Genomic DNA, 24,462 nt, shown 5'->3' on the forward strand with positions numbered 1-24,462 from the left:
GGGTTGTATTGGAAAGTGAGGTACCTGGGCTTGACTTAGATGGTATAGAATAAGGGGTGGGTGTGCTTTCAGCTGGGATAGAGTTAATTTCTTCCTAGTAGCTGGTACAGTTCTGTGTTTTGGATTTAGGATGAGAATGATGTTGCTAACACAACGTTTTAGTTGTTGCTGAGCAATGCTTGGACTAAATCAAGGACACTTCAGGTTCTCATACTGCCCTGCCAGTGAGTAGGCTGGGGGGGTACAAAAAGCTGGGACAGCTGGCCCCTGCTGACCAAGGGATATTCCATACCATATGACATCATGCCGAACCATAGAACTGTGGGGAGTTAGCTAGGGGGTGACAGCCCGTTGCTTAGGGACTGGCTGGGCATCAGTCAGTGGGTGGTGAGCAACTGCATTATGCATCACTTTTTTTGTGTGTTCTTTTATCAGTATTATTATTATTTGTTCTTTCGTTTCTGTCCTATTAAACAGTCTATCTCAACCCATGAGTTTTTTCCAGTTCTCTCCCCCACCCCACTGTGGGGGAAGTGAGTGAGCAGCTGCCTCGTGTTTGGCTGCCTGCTGGGTTAAACCATGACAAGCCAGTGTTGCTTTTACTCTTCCTTCATTCCTGTGGCTGTGGGATCTCCATGAACAGGGGGGTGCAAGTGGGTTGATGAGTTACACCTGGAGGAAATGGGAGGCAAGCATATACAATAGACTTAAACTGTTATTTCACACATGCACCAACAAAAAAAAAAGTTTCTTCTAAAGTATTTTTCATTCCTTTGGGTCATCATTAAAACATGTAGAAGCATTTTGATAAACCAGTGCAATGCACATGTATTCCCACACTTTCTTGCTTTAACTAAAAAACCCCCACCGTTTCTATGTATTTAAGGTTGTTTTATAAGGTTAAATATTCTTAACCAAATGCAAAATGCAGTAGCAGCTGTCAATGTATCTTGATCTGGATGCTGGAGATTAGTTTTAATTAGTTTTATTGCTGGTGTGCAGTTCAGTGTTCGTGGTACGGCGTTGGTCTCACGGGGCCGAGCAGCTGGCTGTGCAGCCAGCGCAGCCCCTTGGCGCAGCGTGCCTTGCTCCTCTGTGCCTCACAAACAGAAGTAATACCGGAAAAAGACGACTTTTACAGAGCAGTTTAAGGCACTGACTCCAGTGACGTACGCTTCCTCATTTCAGTTGTGATTCCAGCAGCAATCAGTGTAGCTCTCATGGCATTTTGTTCTGCTTTCACTGCACTGAAGCCCCCGTGAAATCCCATGGGCTTATACACATGATATATTCTGCTTCTTCACAAATAAGAAACTTAGCCTGTTACCTATGTCTTGTTTTTCTCAAATGTCATGGGCATGCTATTAAAGCTCATGAGAGGTATTTGTCAAGTCATACTTTTGTCATCCTCCTTTATTAAACAAAATATAGTTTGTGTTCTTGTAAAGAAGAAAATAAAAGAAAGAAAAAGAGGTTTGTTTTTTGTTTCAGGCATTTCAGTAGCATGTAAGAAACTCCATAGTTAATCTCAGGAGAAAATTGATCTTTGTGTATAAAGTGGGTTTACATGGAAGAAAATACATTTCACAGTGATTGCCCACTAGTGTAACATTGCAGTAACCTGTGCTGTGTGAACTATTCTGAATTTATCGTTAAACATGGTTGAATAAATAGGAGATTTATTGCACGTAGCCCTTGAGGAGTGTTTTGTTTAAATGCAGGGATTAGGGGGCATGGTTTAAAGCCTGAATCATTTATTAATTTTGCTAATTGAATAAATTGGTACTGTAATTCATGAGTTTTCAAAGCTGTTCCTTGTGTTTTCCTTTGACTAACGGTGTTTCCCTGGGTCTAGATGGGCAAGAGGAAGTTCAGTGGGCTGGAAATCACACTGATCGTCATCGTCTGCCTGGTGACAGTCATAGCCTGTGTCCTCATTGGGCTTTTAGCATCAGGAGAATCCGGTGTCAAAACTGCAGGTAAGTAGCTGCTGCTGGTGTAGGACCAGAGCAAAAACCCTGGGTGGGAACTGCTCAGCTCTGCTTGGTGAGGTTGTTGTAAATGTTGCAGAGATCAGGAACTACCTGTTGTCATCATTTCTGTCACTGATTCAGACTTTGCAAGTACATGGACGTTCATGTGAGGAAAAAAAAAAAATCACTCTAAGCACCGTAAAACAACAAAAAAAAAGTAGATTTATGACTCTTAGTGTTACTATGATGTTCTTATCATTACCCGAAGGTGAATATTGGTCATTCCTTCCTTCAGATAATATATGTGAAGTTATCAGTTATGAACATAATAAATAGTGTAACCCAGAATTTATCGTCATGGTAGCAACTTTTATCCCTTTCTCTCAAGGCTGGACTTGTTTTTTATCATGCTAGTTATATGTTTATAATTTTTGAATATAAAAAAAGAACACTGAAAAAAAAAAAGAAAAAGGATCAGGAGACTATGTGGGAGTGGCCACATTGTGTGGAACATAAATTGTAACTGAAGAAACCATATACTGTTTCCTGCTAATGTGTTGGTCATTAGAAACCACTTGTCTTACAGCGATGTGATATAGAGCATCCGGCTTACAGTCCCATTTTGTCTGAGTAACCCCATTTACACATGGGGATTGAAGTGAAAAGCTTGAAAGTGAAAATGGCAGTAAATATAAATAAGTGCTTATACAAAACAAACACTTTGGTGTTTTAGTAAAACTGCCTATACAGGCTAATGCCTCCATCTTTTCTGCTTGTTTCAGTTTCAAGACAAGTAGGAATCTGCCTGAGCAAAAAGCACAAGTGCATATATGGCAGATAACATAAACGGGTGTGTCCATGTATTTGTGTGCATCTTGGCCTGAGACAAGATTTCTACACTTCACAGTTCTCATTCCAAACATACACAGTGTTCCAACATATATGTAAAGTGACTTTCCGTGTTGGAAGAAACTGAAACGAGCCATCAGGTGCCCTTTTTGCAGCTAAAGTTGCCGAGAGATCACCTTAAATTCAATCTGACAAACCTGAGATCTAAAAGAGCATCCTAATGGAGCTTTAAGGTGCTTTGGCCTGATGCTGTACTTCAAGCCCCTGTGAAGAGCAGTATTTCAGGGGAAGGAACACCTCTGAGAGCAGTGGCACAGTACACCTTAAGAAAAAAGTCCTTCCAATTTCTATTTGGCATGTGTTTTCATGAGAAGCAATGCATATTGAGCTACAGGATGTACTGAAAACTGGATTAAGGTATACCTTAAGAAATAAAATTATCAGTCACCCATATGTTCAAGAACCCTAAAGTGAAGTTGTCCTAACTTTATCTGAAATAATTGCATGCAATTTTTCAAAGGTAAAAATGAATCACACTAGCTGTAACTTACACTCATTTGAATCTATATTAATGGTTAGGGTTTCAATATGGTTAGAAACAGCAGAAGTAGTCATTGAGTTAAGAGGTGATCAAGTTATTCCTACATTTTAGAAATGCTGGTAATAACCTGTTATTTTATTTCCCTAACAGAATTTTCACCAGAATGTCCAAACATATTAATAGCAGAGAGAATTGACTGCATCCCAGATCAAATATCAACAAAGGTCTGAAAACATTTAAGAAAAAAATAGAAAATAAGACTTATCCCATAAAGCCTTGTGCTTAATTGCAAAAATGTAAATTGTCTCTACTATAACAGTTGTTTACTTAATTTTTATTTTTATTTTTTTAATCTGTGATTGCCTGAATGCTTTGCAGGGTAGTGTAACTCCTGTATAACCTGTTTCAGCCCATTGACAGGTCTCATTTTTCTAGCCACTGTAGCCATTTGCTGTCAAAGGTTGAAGACCACTGGCAAAGTACTCCCTAGCAGTGTGGTTTTGGGATAGGTGGGAATAAAATTCATCAGACAGCAGGCAGCTGAAAAAAGCCACTCTTTTAACAAGTTTGCCTGAAGAGTTTCCTTTTGTCTGATGGTCAAGTACTAGCATTTATAATAGATCAGAAATAGCAGGTGAGGATGCCCTTTACCCAGATGCACAAGACTTTTATAATATGAGACATTGTAGCAGTTTCCTTTCAGAACCCATTTGAATCTCAGGGAATCTTGCTTGGTTGTGGTGTCTCTCATTTGGGAGAGTGCAGAGTTTAGAAATGACGTTTTGTCTTAAGGATCTATGAGTTAAGATTCCCAGTGAAAAGAATCATCTGAATTTTTCAGTGCTCTCACATTCAGAACATTTGTGTAGTGGTTGGTCTTGAAAGGCTATTATTATTTGTATTATCATAATTATTTTTCATCTTTATGATGGATGTTGTCATTTTCTGTTGGAAGCTGGTGAATGCCTGGCATCTTTCTTTGGGGGGTGTGTGTGTGCAGCTTAGGAGATAAAACAGTGAATATATTTATGATGTGTGGTGTTTGTCATTCACAGAGGTATAAAAAATTCTTAACCAGCTGTCTCAATCTCTAAGGAAATTCCATCTAATTCTGGAAATGACAGTTGTTAAAGCTTCTGTCATGCCATGGGTTTTGTTACAATATATAGTTCAATAAAGTCCTGTGAGTGAACAGGTTTGTAAAAGCTCAGAACACAGTCTGTTCCTCTACTCTTTTTGTTCCTTCACCCCACCCCCATCCCTTACCCCACCCCCACCCCCAGAAGCAAGCATACCACAGTAGGAGCACTCATGCAGATCACTTTAATCTTGAATTACTACCTTTGAACCAGTCACCCCACATTCACTGTATGATAACTGCAGCACTTAGGGAAGTAGTTTTGCTCTGGTTGCAGGTGTAAGCCTTATTGTAAGTCTGTCCTTGCTTTTTACCATCAGTGATCAGAAAGAATTAAAAAGAATGAAATGATAGATAACAGCAGAAATGTAAGGCCAGATGCAGGTTTGAACATTGGGGTACTTGCTCTGGAATATTCTGTTCTGAATTATTTCTAAATCTGTTTTTTTTCATTAGTGAAGACCAGGCAGCAGATTTCACAGCATTAGAGACAAACATCACCTTTGACCTGTGCCCTGATGAAAGCTGTTAGGTCCTTGCCTGACACAATCCAGTCCCACCCCAGTGTGTCTGTTCATTCTTGTATAAATTTTCTGCTGGAAGCATTTTGATTGTCCTTTAGGCTATTCTAATACAGCAACCAGCAGAGCTGCAAAACTGCAGGTACCTGCTTAGAATAACATAACTCTTCTGTAGTGGTTTCCATTAGTGGTTTTCAGAATAAACAGCAGCTAGGAAAATTATGATTTGCTTAAGGTCTTATGGCAGGTTAGCGTCTGTCTTGATTTCTTTATTCACTGAAGATGTCCTAGATGATGCCAAAAAATAAGTAGGATTGCAGGGGATAGAAGTATGGAAAGCAAATAGATATTTATTAACTGATCACAGGGCTGATGAAGATAGACATGCTGAAAGAAAGTAGATGTGTATTAGCTGTTCACTGCTGTGGAAAATTGCCATGAAGTTTGATTAGACAATAATGCACCGGTAAAAAATGAACTACCATGAGCAGAGCTAGTAATAGTCCATTATTGGACTCATACCTCTGAAAGCTTAGGGGAGGGGGTATTGTTTTTGTTCTAATTTGTGTGGTTTTTTTCCCAAAATAGCCTGCTGGTAGAGGTTTGTTTGGATACACGTAAGAGAGACATTTTAGTTCAGCACATAGACAAGCTATTCTTTTAATCCTTGGTGCTCAGTTCAATGTTCAGAAGCTATCTCATACTGTACCCCAGCATAAATTATTTCCTCATATCCAGGATTAGTTCTAATTAAGTTTTGGCTTTCTTGGGTATTAGTATCTGTTATGCTGGTTTTATAGCTCAGAAGCTGTGATCAGCTCACATCTTTATTTACACTAAATGATAGCTTTTATAACAACATCTCTGGTGTCTTGGGATGAACTCTGCTCCTTTCCCTGTGTCAGCTGTATAACCAGTCTTGCACTTCTGTATTTATTTCCTTATGCAGCATGCTCAATGTACCATGAAAATACAGAGCTATAGCTTACAAATCCACTAGAACAAGATCTAGCTAGATGAATATCACTGGAATGGCAAGCAACTGCTGAAAACAGTCAACAAGTATTCATGAGAAGTAACTGGAGAAAAAGAAAAGCATGCTTATGAAGTTGGGAATGCAGATGCTTAAACTACCAGGCTTTAGGAAAATGTGTTTGAGCTATTCTGCATTGCATGGGATAGTCACTACTCTAGGAAGGGATAAGAGGACAGAGGCAGCAACTCAGTTCTTATGTGTTTGGGATCTTCCCCTGTCTATGAATGAAAAGAAGTAAGGGAGTAAAGCTGCGATCTCTGCAGTCATGGAAGGGATCAGTGCTTTTTGTCATTTACTCTGAAATAGTTTATAAAACGGTAAACAGGGAGTCTCATGGTAGAGTTGGGAAGGTGGAAAGTGAGCATGGGGTTTTCACAGCCTTAGAAAGCACATTGATTTGTGGATCGATGTGGGGGAAAATGAGTCACTACATCTCTCCTCCAACTGTCGTTTTTGCTTGGAAGATAATGAAAATGACAGCAGAAATGTTTTCTGATGTGATGATTCCATGACAGAGAGACAAATATCTTCTCCATTAATCTGAGTTTTATCTTGGGTGGGTTTGCAGAGATTTCTGTGCTCTGTGCAATCACTACTGAATAAATGCACTAAGACCTCCCAAGCCAGTGCGTCTGTGAGCTGGCTCCATGCTTTCCTTCAGCACTTGCACGACTCGGGCTGGAGGTGGCTTGTCTTTGCTCTGTTCAGAGGCTGCTAAAAATTTTTGACCTGTACGGACCAGTTTGGCCTCTATAACCCAAAACCAAGTGCTCCCAAAGACAGCAGCAATAGAGATTTTGGACCATATCAAGAGGCAGAATACTTTAAATAAGAATGGCACAAACAACAAAAATACTTGGGCATGATCAGATAGAGGCAGAAACAGCTTCTGTTAGTGTGCAAGGTGGAGGGAGGTCTTGAAGAGCTGTATGTTGGAATTGGATATCTGAGATTAGTTATGGACACTGCCCTTTGCCCACAGTGAAATTTGTATTACTACTACTGCTCTTTGCCCTAAGTAATGAATTGAGGTTCTTAAGGTGAGAAAATGTGTGGAATCTTAGGGGTGTATTACCCATATCTTATCGTATTACCCAGATCTTATCTTCAAACATAAAACTTAAGGAAACAGCACATGAATAAATTAATTTCTAACAAAAAACAAAGATAGAATCGTTTTGTAGCTTATTAGACTACAGAAAAGTAGTGTAAGGGTTGGTGCCACTACACTGAGATACATGCTTTAAACAACAGGTTTATTTGTTTGGGATTTTGTTTGTTTTTCTTTTGGGTGGGGAAGTTAATTTACCTCAATTTGAAGTTCTGCAAAATTAATATGAACATTTCTGCTTTTTGGAATATTACACTAAAATGTAGATATTATACATGGCAATCAGTTATGTATATGTTTAACCAGTTGTTTACAAGATATTAAGCCAACTATAACTTTCACCCCCTCTCCAGTGAGTGACTTTTGGTCAGACTGTACTGTATCTACCACACCTCAAATGTTTCATATAATTATTTTAAAATGCTTATGTTGCCTGTGGACCTCATGGTTTTAAGAAAGAATGAATGGCTACTAAGCAAATTTCTGCTCTGAATGCAGAAAAAAAATCCTTTCCATTTAGTGTGTTCTGTGCCATTGAGTTCATTCAATAGAGTTTTAGAGAATGAGTAGATCTGATTGCAGATATTATTAAGGTTTCTGATGTTTGGGATAAAATGAACTCCATGTGCATTTTAAATGTTTTAGTATAGCTATATATATATTTATATGGTTTAAAATCAGCTCACATGTGCCCCTCATTTCCTTGAATCAGCTCACCTGCATCCTGCGTGGCTGCTGCTGGAGTCCCAGCAGTGATACCAGTGTGCCCTGGTGTTTTTTCCCTTCAAACCATGGGTACAAAGTGGATGGGTCAACAAGATCAACACAGGCAGGTAAGCTTCAGGCTGAGCTCCCCAATTTATGTACGTGCCAATGTTCAATTCAGTACAGTAACATTGCAACACATGTTTTTTTCCAAAGGATTCGAGGCTACGTTAACAAGGCTGCCATCACCTTCCCTCTTTGGAAATGATATCAACACTGTTCTCCTCACAGGAGAGTATCAGACACCAAATCGCTTCCGGTTCAAGGTTAATCTTTCTTTTCTGCTGTTTTAAGGTTCATGTTCTGTGCAAGATTTTAGGTGGGTTGTAACTCTGCAGTGAGGTTAGAAGGGCTGGACTAATTCCTCTGATACAGTCTTAAGACTCCCATTGAAGTGTTTGGCTCCTCTCTTCTTCATCCTCTGCTGTTGCAATGCATCAGGTTAATGAGCGTTTAGCACAGCCAGATTTCTGCATGAAAAATTACTGAGAATTTTGAAAAGCTCAGCTTTTATATTATCTATGCTTTTTCCCCATCCTAGGAAAATTTTGCAGATAAATATATTTGTTTACTTTTTATTTATGGCCTGGCCAGATCTCTCAATCATTTTAACAGACAACATTAATACCTCCAATGATTTGTTTACTATGGAAAACTCAACAGTCCATGCATGAATGTAGAGTAGCAACGGGTTCTGGTGTTAAGCAGGGCTTCTGTGGGAGATTTTCTTCTTGAAGTGGGCTCCTGCTGAGCCAGGGAAAAAAAGTAAAGTATTTTGATGGTAATGGCTGAAAAACGAGTGATGAAAATTGGAAGTGAATAACGATGAAGGCAGGAGTCTGGGACGGGTTAGGAATATCCTTAGCCAGAACTGTATGCTAATATTGTAGAATATTTGAATTAGGCAATAATTTTTAAAAGCTCAACACTTCTGTTGTTTAAACATGTGCAGATCACTGATCCTAAAACGCAAAGGTTTGAAGTCCCTCATGAGCATGTGCAACCTTTCACTGGATCCGCAGCCTCCAATTTAAACTACAAAGTGGATGTCAAGCAGAATCCCTTTGGCATCGTGGTGACCAGGATAAGCAACGGTAGAGTGCTGTAAGTAATACTACTGCTTTTTCTGAACGACAGGGATGTCATTGGTTTTCTTTGAAAGCCGACGTTGCCACACAAAAAATATATGTCCAAGATGCCACGTGCAATGTGCCCTCTTGGACAAGGAATCATAGAAAGGTTTGGGTTGCAACTGACCTTAAAGATTGCAATCTATTTTTCCTCTTCTGAGTGATGGATATTCTGCAAGGACTCTTGCAAGGCCTTTGGAAAAGAATTCTGTGATATGGAGAGCTCTGTCTAAAAGGTTTTAGGACCGGTGCTCTGTTCACTTTCTCCCAATACCAGAGAAACCTTTACAGCTTCTTCGTTCCTTTAATTTGGGGAATTTCTGTTTTCCAAAGTATTCCTTTCCAGTGCTTCAAATCACATGGGAACACTCTTCATTGCATCTTTTATTTCTCACAATCATGCTGAAGCTCTGAATCACCAAAACCAGGTTGCCCTTCAGACCGGTGTGATATCCAAGCACAGCTGGTGCAGGCCACTGATCAGCCAGGCAGGTCCTGCTGTGAGTAAAATACTTGGTGGACTTCCACATTGAATGCTTTCGTGCCATTTGGGTTCTAAAAAGAGATACATAAAGCAAACCTAGAAATCTAACAGCATGGCTTAAAGAACCATTAGAAAGGGGAAGTGTCAGGACAAACATGTTTATTAAATCAGTCCAAGAATGATTACCTGTGGGAGTGCTAGAGCAGTTGGATTATTAACGCTTCAAGTTTAATGAATTAGCGGTTACTTTTGTGCTCTTATTAGTATTGTTTTCTTGCTTAGAATCCTCTCTAATGATTGATTTGCAATTACAGAGAGAGCACAAAAGATGGACTTGGTGTTCGGTAGTGCGTGACTGATTAGGCAGGTATATGGAGAGGGAATACAGAGCCTAGTCCAATAGAACCATGTTGAAAGAGCGCTCTGGAAGATTGTCTGTCTTTCCCTTAGGCCTTTCTTTAATTTGGTAGAAGTGGCTGCACTTCTGTCTCCTAAAGAAAAAAATCACAGCGGTGCTTGACTCTGAGCATCTGAAAGCAAGCTGTTGTTAGCGTGGGGTAAGGCAGCCCCTGGGAGAGGAATCTTTGACAAGTTTGTCTACACAAGATGAGTGCTTTTCCACAGCTCCTAAACCACCAAAGGAAAGGGAGGCCTCTTTGGAAGAGTGGGGACCAAGTTGTCATTACAGTTCATTACAAAAGTCCTGATTATCCAGGTTGTTATGAAGCCTTCAACCCTCCATCACTGTTTGTTACACTTGAGATCCCACCCCCCCCCCAGCCAAGAGTTAGAGTCCTGACTGAACTATGACTGTCATCATTTGCAAGAAACCCTGAGATTGCCATAGTTTCACTGGAAACACAGGGGCGCGCGCGCACCCCCCACCCCCCTCCAAGAAAGCAGGTTTCAGTACAGTTTGTGAGCAGATGGGCATGCTAGGCTTGGAATTATTAAAACTGGATAGAAATAAATCAGGTGAGGATTTGACCTATGAAGCCCGTCTCATGTGTTAGTATTTTTAACTTAAAAAAAATATATATATGTAAATGAGCAGATTAAAATTTTAGCAAATCTAGACTCTGCTGGTTTGGTTGCTTCTTTGTGCAGTGTTTGCAGTTGCTAATGCACTGTGTATTTAATAGTTTGAAGACCTCTTTATGCATAAAAGGATTTTCTGATGGTGACATAGTCATATATGTAGTTACAGTACACTAATACACCTGAAGTCCCTTAAAATTAATGTGGCTGTGTTTGCGTAAAGCCAAGAGAAAGTTACCTTGCTCTACTCCGTATGCATGTGATGACTGTCAAATGTCACAGATACCACAGAAAATACAGTTGTAAAAAGAGTTTCTAATTAAAACTACATAGAGTGGGGAAAAGCATATTCCTTCGGAATTGTGTATGATTTTAATATACATCGAGGTAGCTTGCTGTCTGAAGGCCAGTCACTTTCTCAGATTTCAGGGAAAGACTGCGTTTCTGCATATCCCTCTAAGCTTTTGGTTTAATGAAGCTGAAGGTAACCTTCAAATCTGAGAATCAGCTTCATTCCAGATGCTCTCGGTTTTACATCTGGTTCAACTCACAATTTCATTCTCTTTATGATTGTATCATTTAGAAAGTGATGAGTGGTGGAAACTCCAACTAGTTCTGGGGAGGGGTCAGTTGTGACACATTTGCCGGTTAGAAATGTTCAGTATGTTAGAGGAATGAAAGAGGACAGTGGACATGATTGAATTTCATTCCTGTTTTCCTTAATGTTTTGACTGATCCATGAACTCGCCCAGGGTGGTATTTGCTGTAGCTTCGGAAACCACCCTGGTGCACCTGGTTTCTGAGGGAGATATTTAATTGTATTGCTAAGATAAACATGACCAAAATAACAGCATTATTGTCACATGACAAAAAAGGACCACATTTTGGTGATGATGTGGACACAGACCTGTAAAAAAAGATCCCAATGGATGGTCTCCTCTGTCCATCGGGAGGGAGGATGCTTATGGCTGTACTTCTGTCTCCTAAAGAAAAAAATCACAGCGGTGCTTGACTCTGAGTGTCTACTTGCAGATGCCTGATGAAGCCTCTTTGGCACCATCAGGGTCTGCAGGAAGGAGCGAAACCTGAAGCTTCGCTGGCCAAGGGAGCCGAGGCTCTGGTTCACCGTTACGGCAAGCTAAAGGAACGAGAGGAAATCACAGAGTCCATTGCCCTGCAGCGAGCTGCTGCTTGGGGCATCCCATGGCAGGAATTGGGCTGCCTCCTGCCCCTCCCTGCCTCAGCAGTGACAACCAGGCTTCCCCACCGTTTCTCATGTCCTTTCCATAGAAACAGGGAGTGACGTTAGGTTCTGCTGAAGTATTTAAAGTTGTCATGATCCTTATTTGGAAGAGGAGTTGTTTGTCTGCAATGAAAGGAATAGAGGAAGGTGCAAAACTAAATGAAGAGAAAAAACTGTATTACTGAAATGGACTTGTCCTGTGTGCTTTGCTAATGGATGTAAAGGAGGAATATTGATCTCGGCTTGTTCTGTTTGTACAGATACACACAGTAGTCTCCGTGTCTATTTTCAACACCAGCAACTTCACACTCCTTGAAAAGCCTCGCGGTGGCTTTATGCAGAATTTGCTGCAGGAGGTGCGATAGCCCTCAAATGGGACTTGATCCATGCTAAGGACGATGTTATTACTTTTAACCTGCGCTCATCTGTGCTCAGGTTGTTTGAGAGTGAGCCCATTTCTACCCCTTACTGTGAGCTTGTTCAGGGAGCGGATTCAGGATGCAGCGCAACAGGTGTGGGGTGGGAAGCTGAGGTGGAAGAGGGGAGTGCAGATGTACCCCTGAAAGTAGATGGGCCGTGGGTATGAGACGTTTCTGCAGGATCAACAGGCTCCGCTCACCTCGTCGTCAGTGCAAGGGTCGCTCTGCTCCAGCCCCGCACCATCCTTCCCCCCTCTCCTTTCAGGTCCCTGGATGGACACGGGAACCTGCCTCCCAGCTCTAACGGAAAGCAGTGGCAACAGTTGTTACAACAAGTCTTGGTTAAATATTGGTTTTGTTTTTTAAACTGTTTCATCAGATTTGATACTACCATTGGACCACTGCAGTACGCTGACCAGTTTTTACAGCTGTCAATCAAACTACCTAGCAGCAACATTTACGGTGTGGGAGAGCACGTGCATAAGCAATACCGACACGATGTTAACTGGAAAACCTGGCCCATGTTCAGCAGGGATGTTGGCCCCTCTGGAGTAAGGACTGGTTTTCTTCCGCTTCATTCTTTGCAGATGATTTCTGAAATCCAAGCGTGTTCTGCAGCTGACACATTAGCAGTATCAATGAGGTTTTCCCTAAAGATGTTTCAGGCACTGCAGGTGCCTTACTAAAAGGTAGATGGTACTGATGAACTTTCACAGTTTTCTGATTTTTGTGCTGATGTGCAGTTGAAAACCGGTTGTTAAACACTAATATATTAGTTTTCAGTTTCTACTGGTAAGGAAAATAAATAAAAGTTTGTACTAATGCATTGCTGTGTGCAGCATTCAGTACAGATGACACATGCTTCTCCAGTTAACATCCTTGTTGCTTGGGACACGATGGAAACGTTTTCTTTAACAGCTGCCTCTTCCCAAGATAAAATACGTCTCTTAGCTGTTATTAGTTTCTATAGTCGGTATGGCTGTCTCTTTATGAAACGATTTCCAGGGCACCCATTTTGTGATAATTGTAAGACTATTTGATGCTAATACCTCAGTTTTCTAAAGAAAAAACAACGTGCTTTACTTTGAGAGAGCATCTCAGTGTCTTGCTGAAATGCGAGTTATGCTAACAGAAACTAGAGGGTGAGATCACGATATGTAATTAACTATTAATTTTGAATGTGTATCACTTACTTTAAGACACCTTCTCACTGTCCTCTTTATTAGTTCTTACCTGAATGGCTCTATTGAGTGTAGACTCATTAAGCAAAATCAACAATGAAAAGAATCTAATTAGTTTTATTTTAGATTGCTCAAGTTTTGTTTCTTGTTAATTTGTTCTGAATTTTGTTTTGCAGGGGAAGAAGCACAACTATTACAGCAATTGTTAAAATTTCTAAGCTTTTTGTTGCTAATAATAATGGAAGAAAACACCAGAAAGGAAATAAAAAAGAAGCAAGGCATTCTGTTATTTCCATAGATAGACATAAGTATGATTACCTTCCGGGGTTAATAGAAGTACAGATTAGATGCAAAACCTAATCTATGGTGAAAGGTGACGAAGGCACCTTTAAAATCCTCTTCTTTGCTTGCTGTGCATACGTATTACCCAGAAACAGTAGCGTAATATATGCGGACTTGCCTGAAGATCCGTCATACCTGCTTGCTTATTTATCTCTATATTTGGAGAAACTTTTGTTTTAATGGAAAATAAAGGAGAAGGATGCCAGGAAAGAGAAAAGAGAACTGTAGGAAGGTGTTAGGATTTTTATTTTGGTTGTTTGCTATATTTTGAGAAGTTTCAAGTTCTACCTGTGATGTATTTTGAGACATCCCAGAACGGATGCTTTTGTTAGAATTTACTCAGCTGACTTATTCTTTTTGTCCTTGAAGGAAATGCATAACTTATATGGAGTTCAAACTTTCTTCTTGTGCTTGGAAGACAGCTCCGGAGCCTCCTTTGGTGTTTTCCTAATGAACAGTAATGCCATGGGTAAGAAAGCTTTCTCTGCAGCTCTGACCATTGTAGTTAAATGCCTTTTTAGATGACCTGTGGGATTGGGATCAAAACTGTAGTGTTTAGCATACATGACGTAAGCAGCAAGTAGCACACAGTTAACACGAAGACTGTGTTGTAAACTCATGGATCAGAAACCTCTCTGAAGCCTGTGCAGGTCTTTGCAGATGTGCAGGACACTGGAATCAGAGCTTAAATTTGGAGTGAGCAATACTTGAAAGTATATGCCCTTTAGTCTCTTTAGATAAGCCTGCATACATGTATACTTTACAGAGCTCTACACATCTCTTGAAGATGGGAAAATGTACTAAAAATTTGAAGATAAAAGATTGAGCCACTGGATTTCTTTTGATTCTTTTCCCTAGCATGTAAAGGAATGGAAATATGGACAGTTATAAGTGTCATCTGAATACATTTCCCCTTTGTAAGTTCAACTAATGGTTTTGGGTTCCTGAAGTATTTTTGGTTTGTGTTTTTTTATAAGTAAAACTTATAATCATCATTTAGAATATTTCAGTTATTTTAGATTTAGCTGTTATTCAAAATTGGCTTTGTGCACTCTTGTCTGTCAGAGTTTGCAGTGCAGCCCACTCCAGCAGTGACCTACAGAACCATTGGTGGGATCCTTGATTTCTATATCTTCTTGGGGAACACTCCAGAGCAAGTAGTCCAGGAGTATGTGAAGGTACCTTCAGCTAGAGACGTGATGTGTTGAACAGACTTTTTAAAGTGCTTGGGATTTATTGGTGATCCCCAGCCCCTCCCCTCCCCCCTCCCCCCTCCCCCTTATACAACAGGAAGCCTTCTCTATGTTACCTATTAACTGAAAATATGTCTCAATATATATTTAACTAAGAATAACTGTTAGTATGTCCCCAATGTGACTGCTGTCATTAGTAATAGGTAGCTGGGGTTAAGGTGGGGTGTAGATATTTTTAGCTGCCCTGTTACAGGCAGCTGAAACTTAAGTACTACTTGTACTAGCTATGCTGGAGCAGACACCATGCAGTAGCTCAAGGCTCGAGTCTGTAGCTGCTAAATTCTTCAGTCTGTATGGCTTGACTGATGTGCAGCAGACACTGGAGCTAGAGATGTTCTACATGTAATAACTTGTTTGCTGGGGCTCTCTTGTTATAAGGACAAATTCCTCTTCCCGTGGTAGTATTATAGGCTAGACAATGTGCTTACAGGTATGTCATGATTTTAAGGTCATAAGATATTGCTGATATCTTTTGTACTTCTTGAGATCCACTTATGTTTCAGTGACATTTTAAAGAATGGGCAGTGTTCCAAAATATTTGTATTTCTTAAAATAAACCGACAAAAGCCATAGAAAAATATATCATTTGGGAGTGATCTGCTCATTTCACATACTCAAGCTTAGCGTATATTATTCAAATAGATTTGAGGAGTAGGGATCTAGGAACGGGCACCAAGGTGACACACAGTATGCACTGATGATGTATGGGATTTTTGCTCTCAACTTGCAGCTTGTGGGACTGCCAGCATTGCCATCCTACTGGAGCCTGGGCTTCCAGCTCAGCCGCTTCGGTTATGGGTCTCTGGATGAGGTGAAGCGAGTTGTGGAGAGGAACAGGGCGATTGGGCTCCCTTATGTAAGTATGGGGTCTGAGGAGGAAAAAGCAACGCTGTGAAGGCAGACTTCTGCAGGAGGAATGACCAGGAGATCCTGAACATTGTGTTCTGCAACTGGATCATTTCACATCAATTTAAATTAGCAAATTTCCAATATATAGGCTTCTGGTGTCAAAGGTTTTTGTGCATTTTAACAGTAGACCCATTATCAGAATGTGGGACGTGGTGGGACTTAATTACAGTAAGTTTTATTTGAGCACTTTGACATTTCTTCAGTTATACTTTTCATCTGTATTGATTTATCTTCTCATATTACCTAATCCGTGAATTTTTTTTTTTAATTCTCTTGTGAAAATTTAGGGAACCATATGTTACTCTTAATTGACATCCAAAGGTAAAGTATAATAAACTTTAAAAATTAGATTTCAGATTAGATTAGCCTGATGGTTTGGTTCAAATAGAATAAAAATACTGTAATGGTAAACCAAGAGTTGAGTAGGATTTAAGGGGATAGATGTTGAAGTCAGGCAATTGCAATGAAATAGCCACGCATCCAGGGGTTATTTGAAAGGATGCCAATATACACATTAATTTAAATCATGTTAATGTTAAATGCAGCTCTTTATAGGACAAAAGACGTGTCAGTACCATTAATTAGGGCTGTAAGTACGTGATGAGGTGCACATTGTTTGCAAGTGCTCCTGACAGCATACTTTCTGCCAGGTTGCTGTAAAGTCCCAGCAGTACATTCACTATAAGATAAACAGGAATTGTCAGCAGAAGTTGTATGGAACTAATATACAAAATCTTTACATATCGCTTCTAATTTTAAAGTTGAACTCACTTCTCTTTCAGGATGCTCAGATCACTGATATTGACTATATGGAGGAAAAGAAAGATTTTACATATGACAAAGTGAAGTTTCAAGATCTCCCTTATTTTGCATCTTATATGCATGACTATGGACAAAAATATATTATCATATTGGTAAGCATTTCACTATTTCTTTTTCCCTTGTAAATACTATCATTATAACTATTGATTATTATACTCTGCTTATTCTACATAATTATTACATTTATTGCCTAACATTCTAGTGGCCTTTAATAATTGATGGAGTGTATCCTGGTTTCTTATTCTTTGTTTTCCAATTTATTTTTTTTTAGGATCCTGCTATTAGCATAAAAAATCTAGTGAACGGTAGTTCATATGAAAGCTATGTCAGAGGAGAGAGTAAAAAAGTCTGGGTTAATGAATCGAATGGAGTAACAGCATTACTTGGGGAGGTAATTGAATTTTTATGCATTTGAACTTGATCTGTTGTCACTGTTATGGTTTACTTTAGGTCAGAGAGCTCCTCTTGAAGTGTAATTTTCTAAGTTTCTTCTTTCAGTAAAATTCCCTGCCAGTGAGAACTAAGTTTATAAGGACTCACTAAAGATATGATACTTCTCAACCTTTCTTGATTATTTTATTTTTTAGCAATTTTTTACGTTAAACAAAAAGGAAAACTCAGGTAGTTTGAAGGCTCAAGGGACAATTCATCAGCCAGCTCCTATTTATTTTCAGTAGTGACTGAAAAGCCAGTTCCCACATTATCCTTTTAATTTATGATTTTAAATTCTGTTGAGAATTTTTTCTGGTGTGTATAGTTTCTTGTATGACTTAAAAGTAACTGAAAACCTCAAAGTTAAGAAACTCATATTCTTCCTGCTTTCTTTCTGCATGCAAGCTATTGTCACTTTAGCAGTTTGTTGTTCAAAAGTCTTCATCGGAGCTCTGTATGGAGACTGGCCATGATGGCTAACTACGGGGTCCTGCTGGACAACAGGCTGAACAGGAGTCAGCAGTTTGCCACTGCAGCAACAAAGGCAAATTGGACTCTGGGCTTCACCCACGGTGGCATTACTAGCAATGATGGTGATGTGATCATCCCACTCTACTCAATCCTTTTCAGGCTGCACCTGAGAGCTATGTCCAGTTCTGGCCCCAGTAATTCAAAAAACATGCAGACAGACTGGAGATGATCCAAAGGAGGGTCATGAAGGTGATCAAAGGGGTGGAGAACCTGCTCTACTAGGAAAGACTGGATGGAATTGGGTCTTTCTTCCCTAGAGAAGGGAAGGCTCAGGGGTTACTTCATCACAGTGTTCCAGTCCTTGAAAATCAGCTACAGAGAGAGCAAAGGCTGTCTCTTCACAAGGAGCCCCATGGGGAATAGGAGGGATAACGGGTGCAAGTTGCACCAGAAATTTTTCACACTTGAGAACAACTGATCACTGGAACAACCTCCCCAGGGACATGGTAGAGTCCCCATTACTGGAGGTTTTCAACTTGCAATTGGACAGGATACTAATGATCTCATCCCAGTCCCTTTGCCAAGAAAGGTGGGACCAGATGATCTGTCAATGTCCCTTCCAACCTGGTCTGTTCTATGATTCTATAAACTCTTATAAATATCATTAAAAGTTAAATTAATTATTTCCCTTTTCATATTTCAGGTGTGGCCAGGGGAAACTGTGTTCCCAGACTTCACCAACCCAGACTGCACTAGCTGGTGGGTGGAAGAATGCAAACTGTTTTATAGCATAGTGCCATACGATGGGATCTGGATTGTAAGTAATTCAGAACTTTCATTTTTATTTTTATTTTTAAAAATAGACAAGCATTGATGTTTATCAAATTCAATTTGCATTGAATTTGAAAGGGATGTTTACTATTATGAACCTGAAATCAGTGCAGTATGTGTATGTCTTCTGGTGTTGAATTTGCAATTCAAATTTTAATTTTAAATTTTAATTTGAATCATTAATCATGGCATTTAAATGATCAGTGTACTGTTTTTTGAATCTTCAGTGACACTTTAAAATGCTTCAATTGATGAACCATTGCTAATGGCAAATGCTAGCACACTCCTGTACTCAGAATGGTAATATTTGCAGACCTGCATACCTGCTCAGTGAATGTGTGCTAAACAGGCTCTGAATATAGTGTAAAATATATATTTATGAGCTCCAAGTAGCTCATGGATTTTCTGGTTAGTGAATCTCCAGTTGCTGTTCCAGATAAGGATTTGGAAAAACCAGGCTCTCTAGACAGGTTCTCCCACAAAAGGGCTAAAATACAGTCTTGCAAAGCAGATTTCACATACAATTCATGGGAATCAGATGAAATTAAGAACCATTTTGGCTGACCAGATTAGTTTTTTTAAGGAATATACTGCAATGAAGCTTCTTAAAGAAGGTGTCTGAAGGAAATCTGTACTTAAACTTCTCAATCCCTGTCTCAGTGCCTTCTTCCCTTTATTCTTTTTGTCATTTTCCTACTTCCTTTTATTTAAAAATAAATAAATATTTTGAAAGAAGACAAGAATCTGCTGAATATTTTGCCAAGCATTTTAAAAAGCTGTAACCATTTTAAATTAATCTTTGTGGCAAAATACAGCCCTTCAGCTGCTGTGTGTGTGGTGGGTTGACCCTGGCTGGACACGTGTGCCCACCAGAGCTGCTCTGCCGGTCCCCTCCTCAGCTGGGCAGGGCAGAGGAAATATAACGAAGGGCTCATGGGCTGGGGTGAGGACAGGGAGCTCTCTCAGCAGTTACCATCACAGGCAAAATGGACTTGATTTGGGGAAAAAAAAATATTTCATTTATTACCAATTGAATCAGAGTAGGGCAGTAAGAAATAAAGCAATTCGCAAAAAACCTTCCCCCCACCCCTCCCTTCTTCCGAGGCTCAACCTCACTCCTGATTTCCCTCCCTGCTCCCTGCCAGCAGTACCAGGGATGGGGAATGGCGGTTATGGTCAGTCCATCACATACTGCCTCTGCTGCTCCTTTCTGCTCCCACTCTGCCCTGCCCTGGCATGGGCTCCCCCCATGGGGGCACCCCTCGGGCACAGCCCGCCACGAGGGGTCCCTTCGGGGTCCCCAGCCTGCCTCCAGTCCTGCCCCAGCAGGCACCCCCTGCCCCAGCTTGGGCCTTTCCCTGGGCTGTGGGGGGGGGATCTGCTCCCCTATGGGCTCCATGGGCTGGGGGCACAGCCTGCCCAGCCAGAGGCTTCGCCACGGGCTGGGGGGGCATCTCTGCTCTATGCCTGGAGCCTCCCCGCCTCCTCCTGTGCTGCCCTGGTGCCCGCAGGGCTGCTGCTGTCACATACCCTCACTCCTCTCCCCCGCTGCAGTTGTACTTCAGAAGGGAGAAAACCCCCGCACATTACCCCCATTGTGGCCGGGCTGGGCCATGGGCAGTGCTGGGCCCGGTGGCACTGGCTGGCACGGGCTCCACCGGGCACGGGGACAGCTTTACAGGCACCTTCACACCCGGCACCAAACACTGGCCGTGCAAACCCAATACAATTTGATAAAATGAATTTTTCTCACTTATTTTTGCTGATTCTGTGTTCCATCAAGTCAAGCTATTAAGTGTTAAGACTGCACAGCGCTCTTTACGGAGAGCAAGTACTTTGAGTGAAGCAAATTGGTCACTAGACTGTGGTGCCTCCATGATGAATTTGCTCTCTTCTTCCATACATGCTTTTCCTGTAGCATATTCAGGGATGCACGTAGAAATACACTGACAGAATTGCCAAATAAAATATTCATGGAAGGAGGCAGCAAAGTTTGAAAGTATAATGGCTTGGAAAGTATTATAAAAGAGATGTTTAAGAATATCTAGGTATCTTGTGTATTTTGAGAGGAAGCATCAATGTACATTTACTGGTTCAGCATTTCTCTCTAAACAAGCCCTCCATACCAAAGATATTGCCTTGAGAGATGTGTGGAGTAGGTCATAGGCAGGGACAACGTATACATAAGCATCTCTTGCAGTTTCTTTCGGTGGAGGGATAAGATGTAGCTCTTGCGACATAATGTTCGCCTGCATATAGAAGTCTGTCCAACAGAGAGCTATGTTAATACAGGAATGAACCAGGTCACTATCTGAGTTATATTATTCTTGCCTAGTTGTATGGTACTAGTTCTAAGTAATTATTCATTAAAGGCTAAGAGAATAGAATGTAAGACTTTGTTAAGAAAATGTACTTGAGGAAAAAATTTTACATTCTGTGTCTTACCTTTTCAGGATATGAATGAAGTAGCCAACTTTGTTAAAGGCTCAAAAAATGGTTGTGCGCAGAATGACTTAAACTATCCTCCTTTCACTCCCCGTAAGTCCATTTACTTTAATTAGAAAGCAAAATATCAAAAAATGTATGAATTACTGTGCAATTGGCTACAAGGATGTAAAGTGATTTTAGTTTCATTCTTACGGGTGAGGTTTGAACATTACTAGTGATAGAAAACACCAATATACTGAAGCTGTAGTTCATATAACTGGCTTTGTTCCATTTTCAAAGTATTACTTAATATTGTCCTTGCCTTAATTATGTCGGATAATATAATGATCTTCTTTCACTATCAGTACTTTTTGAGATGTAGGCAGAGCTAAAATGGAACTCACAGTTTGTATTAAATAGTAGGTTTATGTAACCATTGCCAACATGTTCTCAGATGATGATTCACAATTGTAGAATGTAGGTCTCAGTTGTTCTTTGTATGGGTGGAAAAGGTCACAGACAAATCAAACCAGCAGCCAAGAATAACATTTTGTTTTTACAGTAGTAATACTGGCCTTAGTGCAAACAGAAAAGGGCTTGAATGTCATGAATGTGCATTAAAGAAAAGATTGGAAATATTCATACTGAAAATGTACCTTAAAAATTATATTTGTCTTCCTTTATTGAAGGTATTCTTGATAATCTCATGTTTTCTAAGACACTTTGTATGGATGCAGTACAGAAGTGGGGGAAACATTATGATGTCCACAATCTTTATGGATATTCCATGGCCATATCAACACAGAAGTAAGGAATGTATCCTAAAATCTTTACAAAAAGGTTTCAGAACAGTGCATGGCCTGCGTTTTGAAAAACAGCAAGAGACTTCACTTCTAAAGGGAACCAGTTCCTAGAAAACACTGTATTATATTTAAGACAATGCAGCTAAGGCAAAATCTACTAACTAAAGCTGATAGTAAAAGCCACATGTTGCTTTTAAAAGCTACATATTGCTTGTAAAATCTGTATGGAAGGATTATTTAACATTAATGTATTGAACTTCGCTAAAATACACCTGCTTAACTGTAAAGGAGTTCACATATCTGGTACGAGTAATTATTGTAAATCAGTCAGTGTAAATCTGCCGTATAAAAAAACATTGATGTCCAAATTGTCTTTTTCAGTTTACATAATTCCAGTCTTATTTCCTTTCAAGAGTCATCAATACACTGTTTCCTGGAAAACGAAGCTTCCTTATTTCACGGTCTACTTTTGCTGGATCAGGAAAGCACACAGGACACTGGCTGGGAGATAATGCAGCAACATGGGATCACATAAAGTGGGCGATACCTGGAATGCTGGACTTCAACCTCTTTGGAATTCCCTATGTATCACATTACTTTGTGACATCCTTTCAAAATATATGGATGAACAGTATCTCCATCTCTGTGATAACAAATTATCTAATCAAGTGCTATCTAGATAACCATCTTATATTTTCAACTCCAGATTAATCCCCTTTAGGAATTTGATTTAGACTTTTTTTCCCTAATCATTGATTTTGAGTTTAGGCCACTTATTTTGATTGCTGTGTCTGTATGGTGAGATAAATATGGGTAACATATTATCTTATATATCCCAAATTACCTGTTACTTCTAGTAATTTTTAAACACTAGTGATAGATAAGAAGCACTTGCTGTTTTTCTTACCTTTTCTGATTAAATAGAGGCATCTGTTTATAAGGGAAATAGCCAATCTCCTTTCCATGATTTAAATTTGTATGACTCTGGAGCTTTTTTCCTAATGTAGGCATATTGGCATCAAACAGGAAGGTAAAGGTTTGGAATAATAGAACAATGAGCAGTGTTAGTTACTACTCGGTATAATTTTTTGTACAACATAGCTAAATTTGAAAGAAAAGAGGTACAAATATGTTGAATGGCTCAGTCACTCTGGCTAGCAATTAAGTTTGAATTAATGTATATCTGAAAACGAGAAGTTTTATGTACAGATTAGAGGTGCAGCATACTGTACATACAACACATTCTGTTTTTATTTAAAGGTTGGAGCAGATATTTGTGGTTTCTTTGACCACACCACAGAAGAACTTTGTAGAAGATGGATGCAAGTAGGAGCATTTTACCCATTCTCCAGGAATCACAACTCTAAAGATCTCATAGTAAGTTGTGCTTTCTCTTACCACATGTTTTGTTACACTACCATATTGCCTTTACTAGTATCACTAATAGTCATTACTGTCACTGACAGTTATACAGATGACCAGTTTGAAAACAGCAGAACTTTAAGCTCTCTTTATGAAATCTTAGATTTGAGAGGTTAGGCTCCATAAGGGTTAATTCAGACTACACATTTTTGCCAACAGTTTCATCACCATTGGTTGTGCATACCACTAAGGGCAAATACTAACTGTTATGTGACCCACCAGACTGACTCCTGGCAGCCCTTTAACATGCACCTGACTGCATGCCAGGATGAAACCCAGGCTGACCCTGATGCACTCTCCTTGAAGATGGGCAAGGAGGGATGTGGAGTGCAACATATGGTGAGCCTGGAGGAGCAGGACCTCAGGTCACACCTCTGAAAGGCCAACACCACACAGATGTCCACCACTGAATTTCAGCCTCTCTGAAAATGCAGCCACTTTTCCCATGTTTGGCAGAGCGGTTTCTGCATGGTGAAAATAATAATTATTATTATTATTATCTGATATTTCTTTTCAGCCTCAGGATCCAGCTGTGTTTGGACCTGATTCCATCTTGGTGAAAAGCTCCAAGCATTACTTGAACATTCGCTACACTTTGCTGCCCTACCTGTATACACTCTTCTATAAAGCTCATACTCAAGGAGATACAGTTGTGCGGCCGGTTTTGCATGAGTAAGTTTAGTCATTGCCTTTGGTGAGTTTTATGAGGAACAAAAAAATCAGACACTTGAATGTTGTTAGGGGCTTTCTAAACACTGATGTAGTCTGTGGAAATGTACGTTGGAATATATATAGACAACTTCTCAATTCATGAAATACCATTTTGGAGCAATCAGAAGAGCAATCAGAAACCATCTGTAATTTCTGCATGTACGCATATATTATTGTCAGTCACTCTTAAGAGTTGCTATGAGATGTTATTGTCAGCTAATCAAATTATTCTCCACCATCATCATATATATGTGTGTGTGTGTGTAAGAATCATCCTCTGTGTGTGTGTATATATATATATATTTATGTAAGAATATATGCTTCCTTGCCTGGAAACTCTTGAATAAACTGTGTTAAGAGCACATGCACACCTACACTTTCAGACACATGTAGAGAACGCTACCTAAACTAGTAAGACCTTACCTTCTTCAGGTTGCCTCACATTTAACAAAAAAAAACAACATAGGAGAGAAAAAAAAAAAAAGGGGACTTTTGAGATGAGAGATGACACTCTTCAATCGTGTTTCTAGAGAACCCGTACCCTGAAATATTGGGATTGCTGGTGATGGTGTAGTTCCTAAACTAACCAGTTTACTGCTATATCCTTCAC

The 24,462-nt window shown here is 39.9% G+C and overlaps 1 protein-coding gene across 2 annotated transcripts in view; it reads left to right on the top strand.

Annotated features, from left to right (window-relative positions):
• Positions 1-1,855: 1,855 nt before the first annotated feature.
• Positions 1,856-24,462, top strand: part of SI (sucrase-isomaltase) — a 53,204-nt gene continuing 30,597 nt past the window's right edge. The window contains exons 1-18 of one of the 2 annotated variants that reach the window (XM_055724072.1): positions 1,856-1,983; positions 3,447-3,448; positions 3,514-3,587; positions 7,882-8,002; positions 8,091-8,200; positions 8,887-9,038; positions 12,628-12,799; positions 14,141-14,240; positions 14,837-14,949; positions 15,755-15,880; positions 16,716-16,847; positions 17,027-17,146; positions 18,362-18,475; positions 20,943-21,027; positions 21,606-21,723; positions 22,133-22,304; positions 22,980-23,096; positions 23,659-23,813. In XM_055724072.1, coding sequence (XP_055580047.1) covers positions 1,856-1,983; positions 3,447-3,448; positions 3,514-3,587; positions 7,882-8,002; positions 8,091-8,200; positions 8,887-9,038; positions 12,628-12,799; positions 14,141-14,240; positions 14,837-14,949; positions 15,755-15,880; positions 16,716-16,847; positions 17,027-17,146; positions 18,362-18,475; positions 20,943-21,027; positions 21,606-21,723; positions 22,133-22,304; positions 22,980-23,096; positions 23,659-23,813 — 2,111 coding nt within the window. The remainder of the gene's footprint in view (positions 1,984-3,446; positions 3,449-3,513; positions 3,588-7,881; positions 8,003-8,090; positions 8,201-8,886; positions 9,039-12,627; positions 12,800-14,140; positions 14,241-14,836; positions 14,950-15,754; positions 15,881-16,715; positions 16,848-17,026; positions 17,147-18,361; positions 18,476-20,942; positions 21,028-21,605; positions 21,724-22,132; positions 22,305-22,979; positions 23,097-23,658; positions 23,814-24,462) is intronic. The other variant, XM_005440160.4, reaches the window with a different exon arrangement.

Source organism: Falco cherrug, chromosome 11, assembly GCF_023634085.1.
Source record: "Falco cherrug isolate bFalChe1 chromosome 11, bFalChe1.pri, whole genome shotgun sequence".
NCBI classification, from domain to species: Eukaryota; Metazoa; Chordata; class Aves; order Falconiformes; family Falconidae; genus Falco; species Falco cherrug.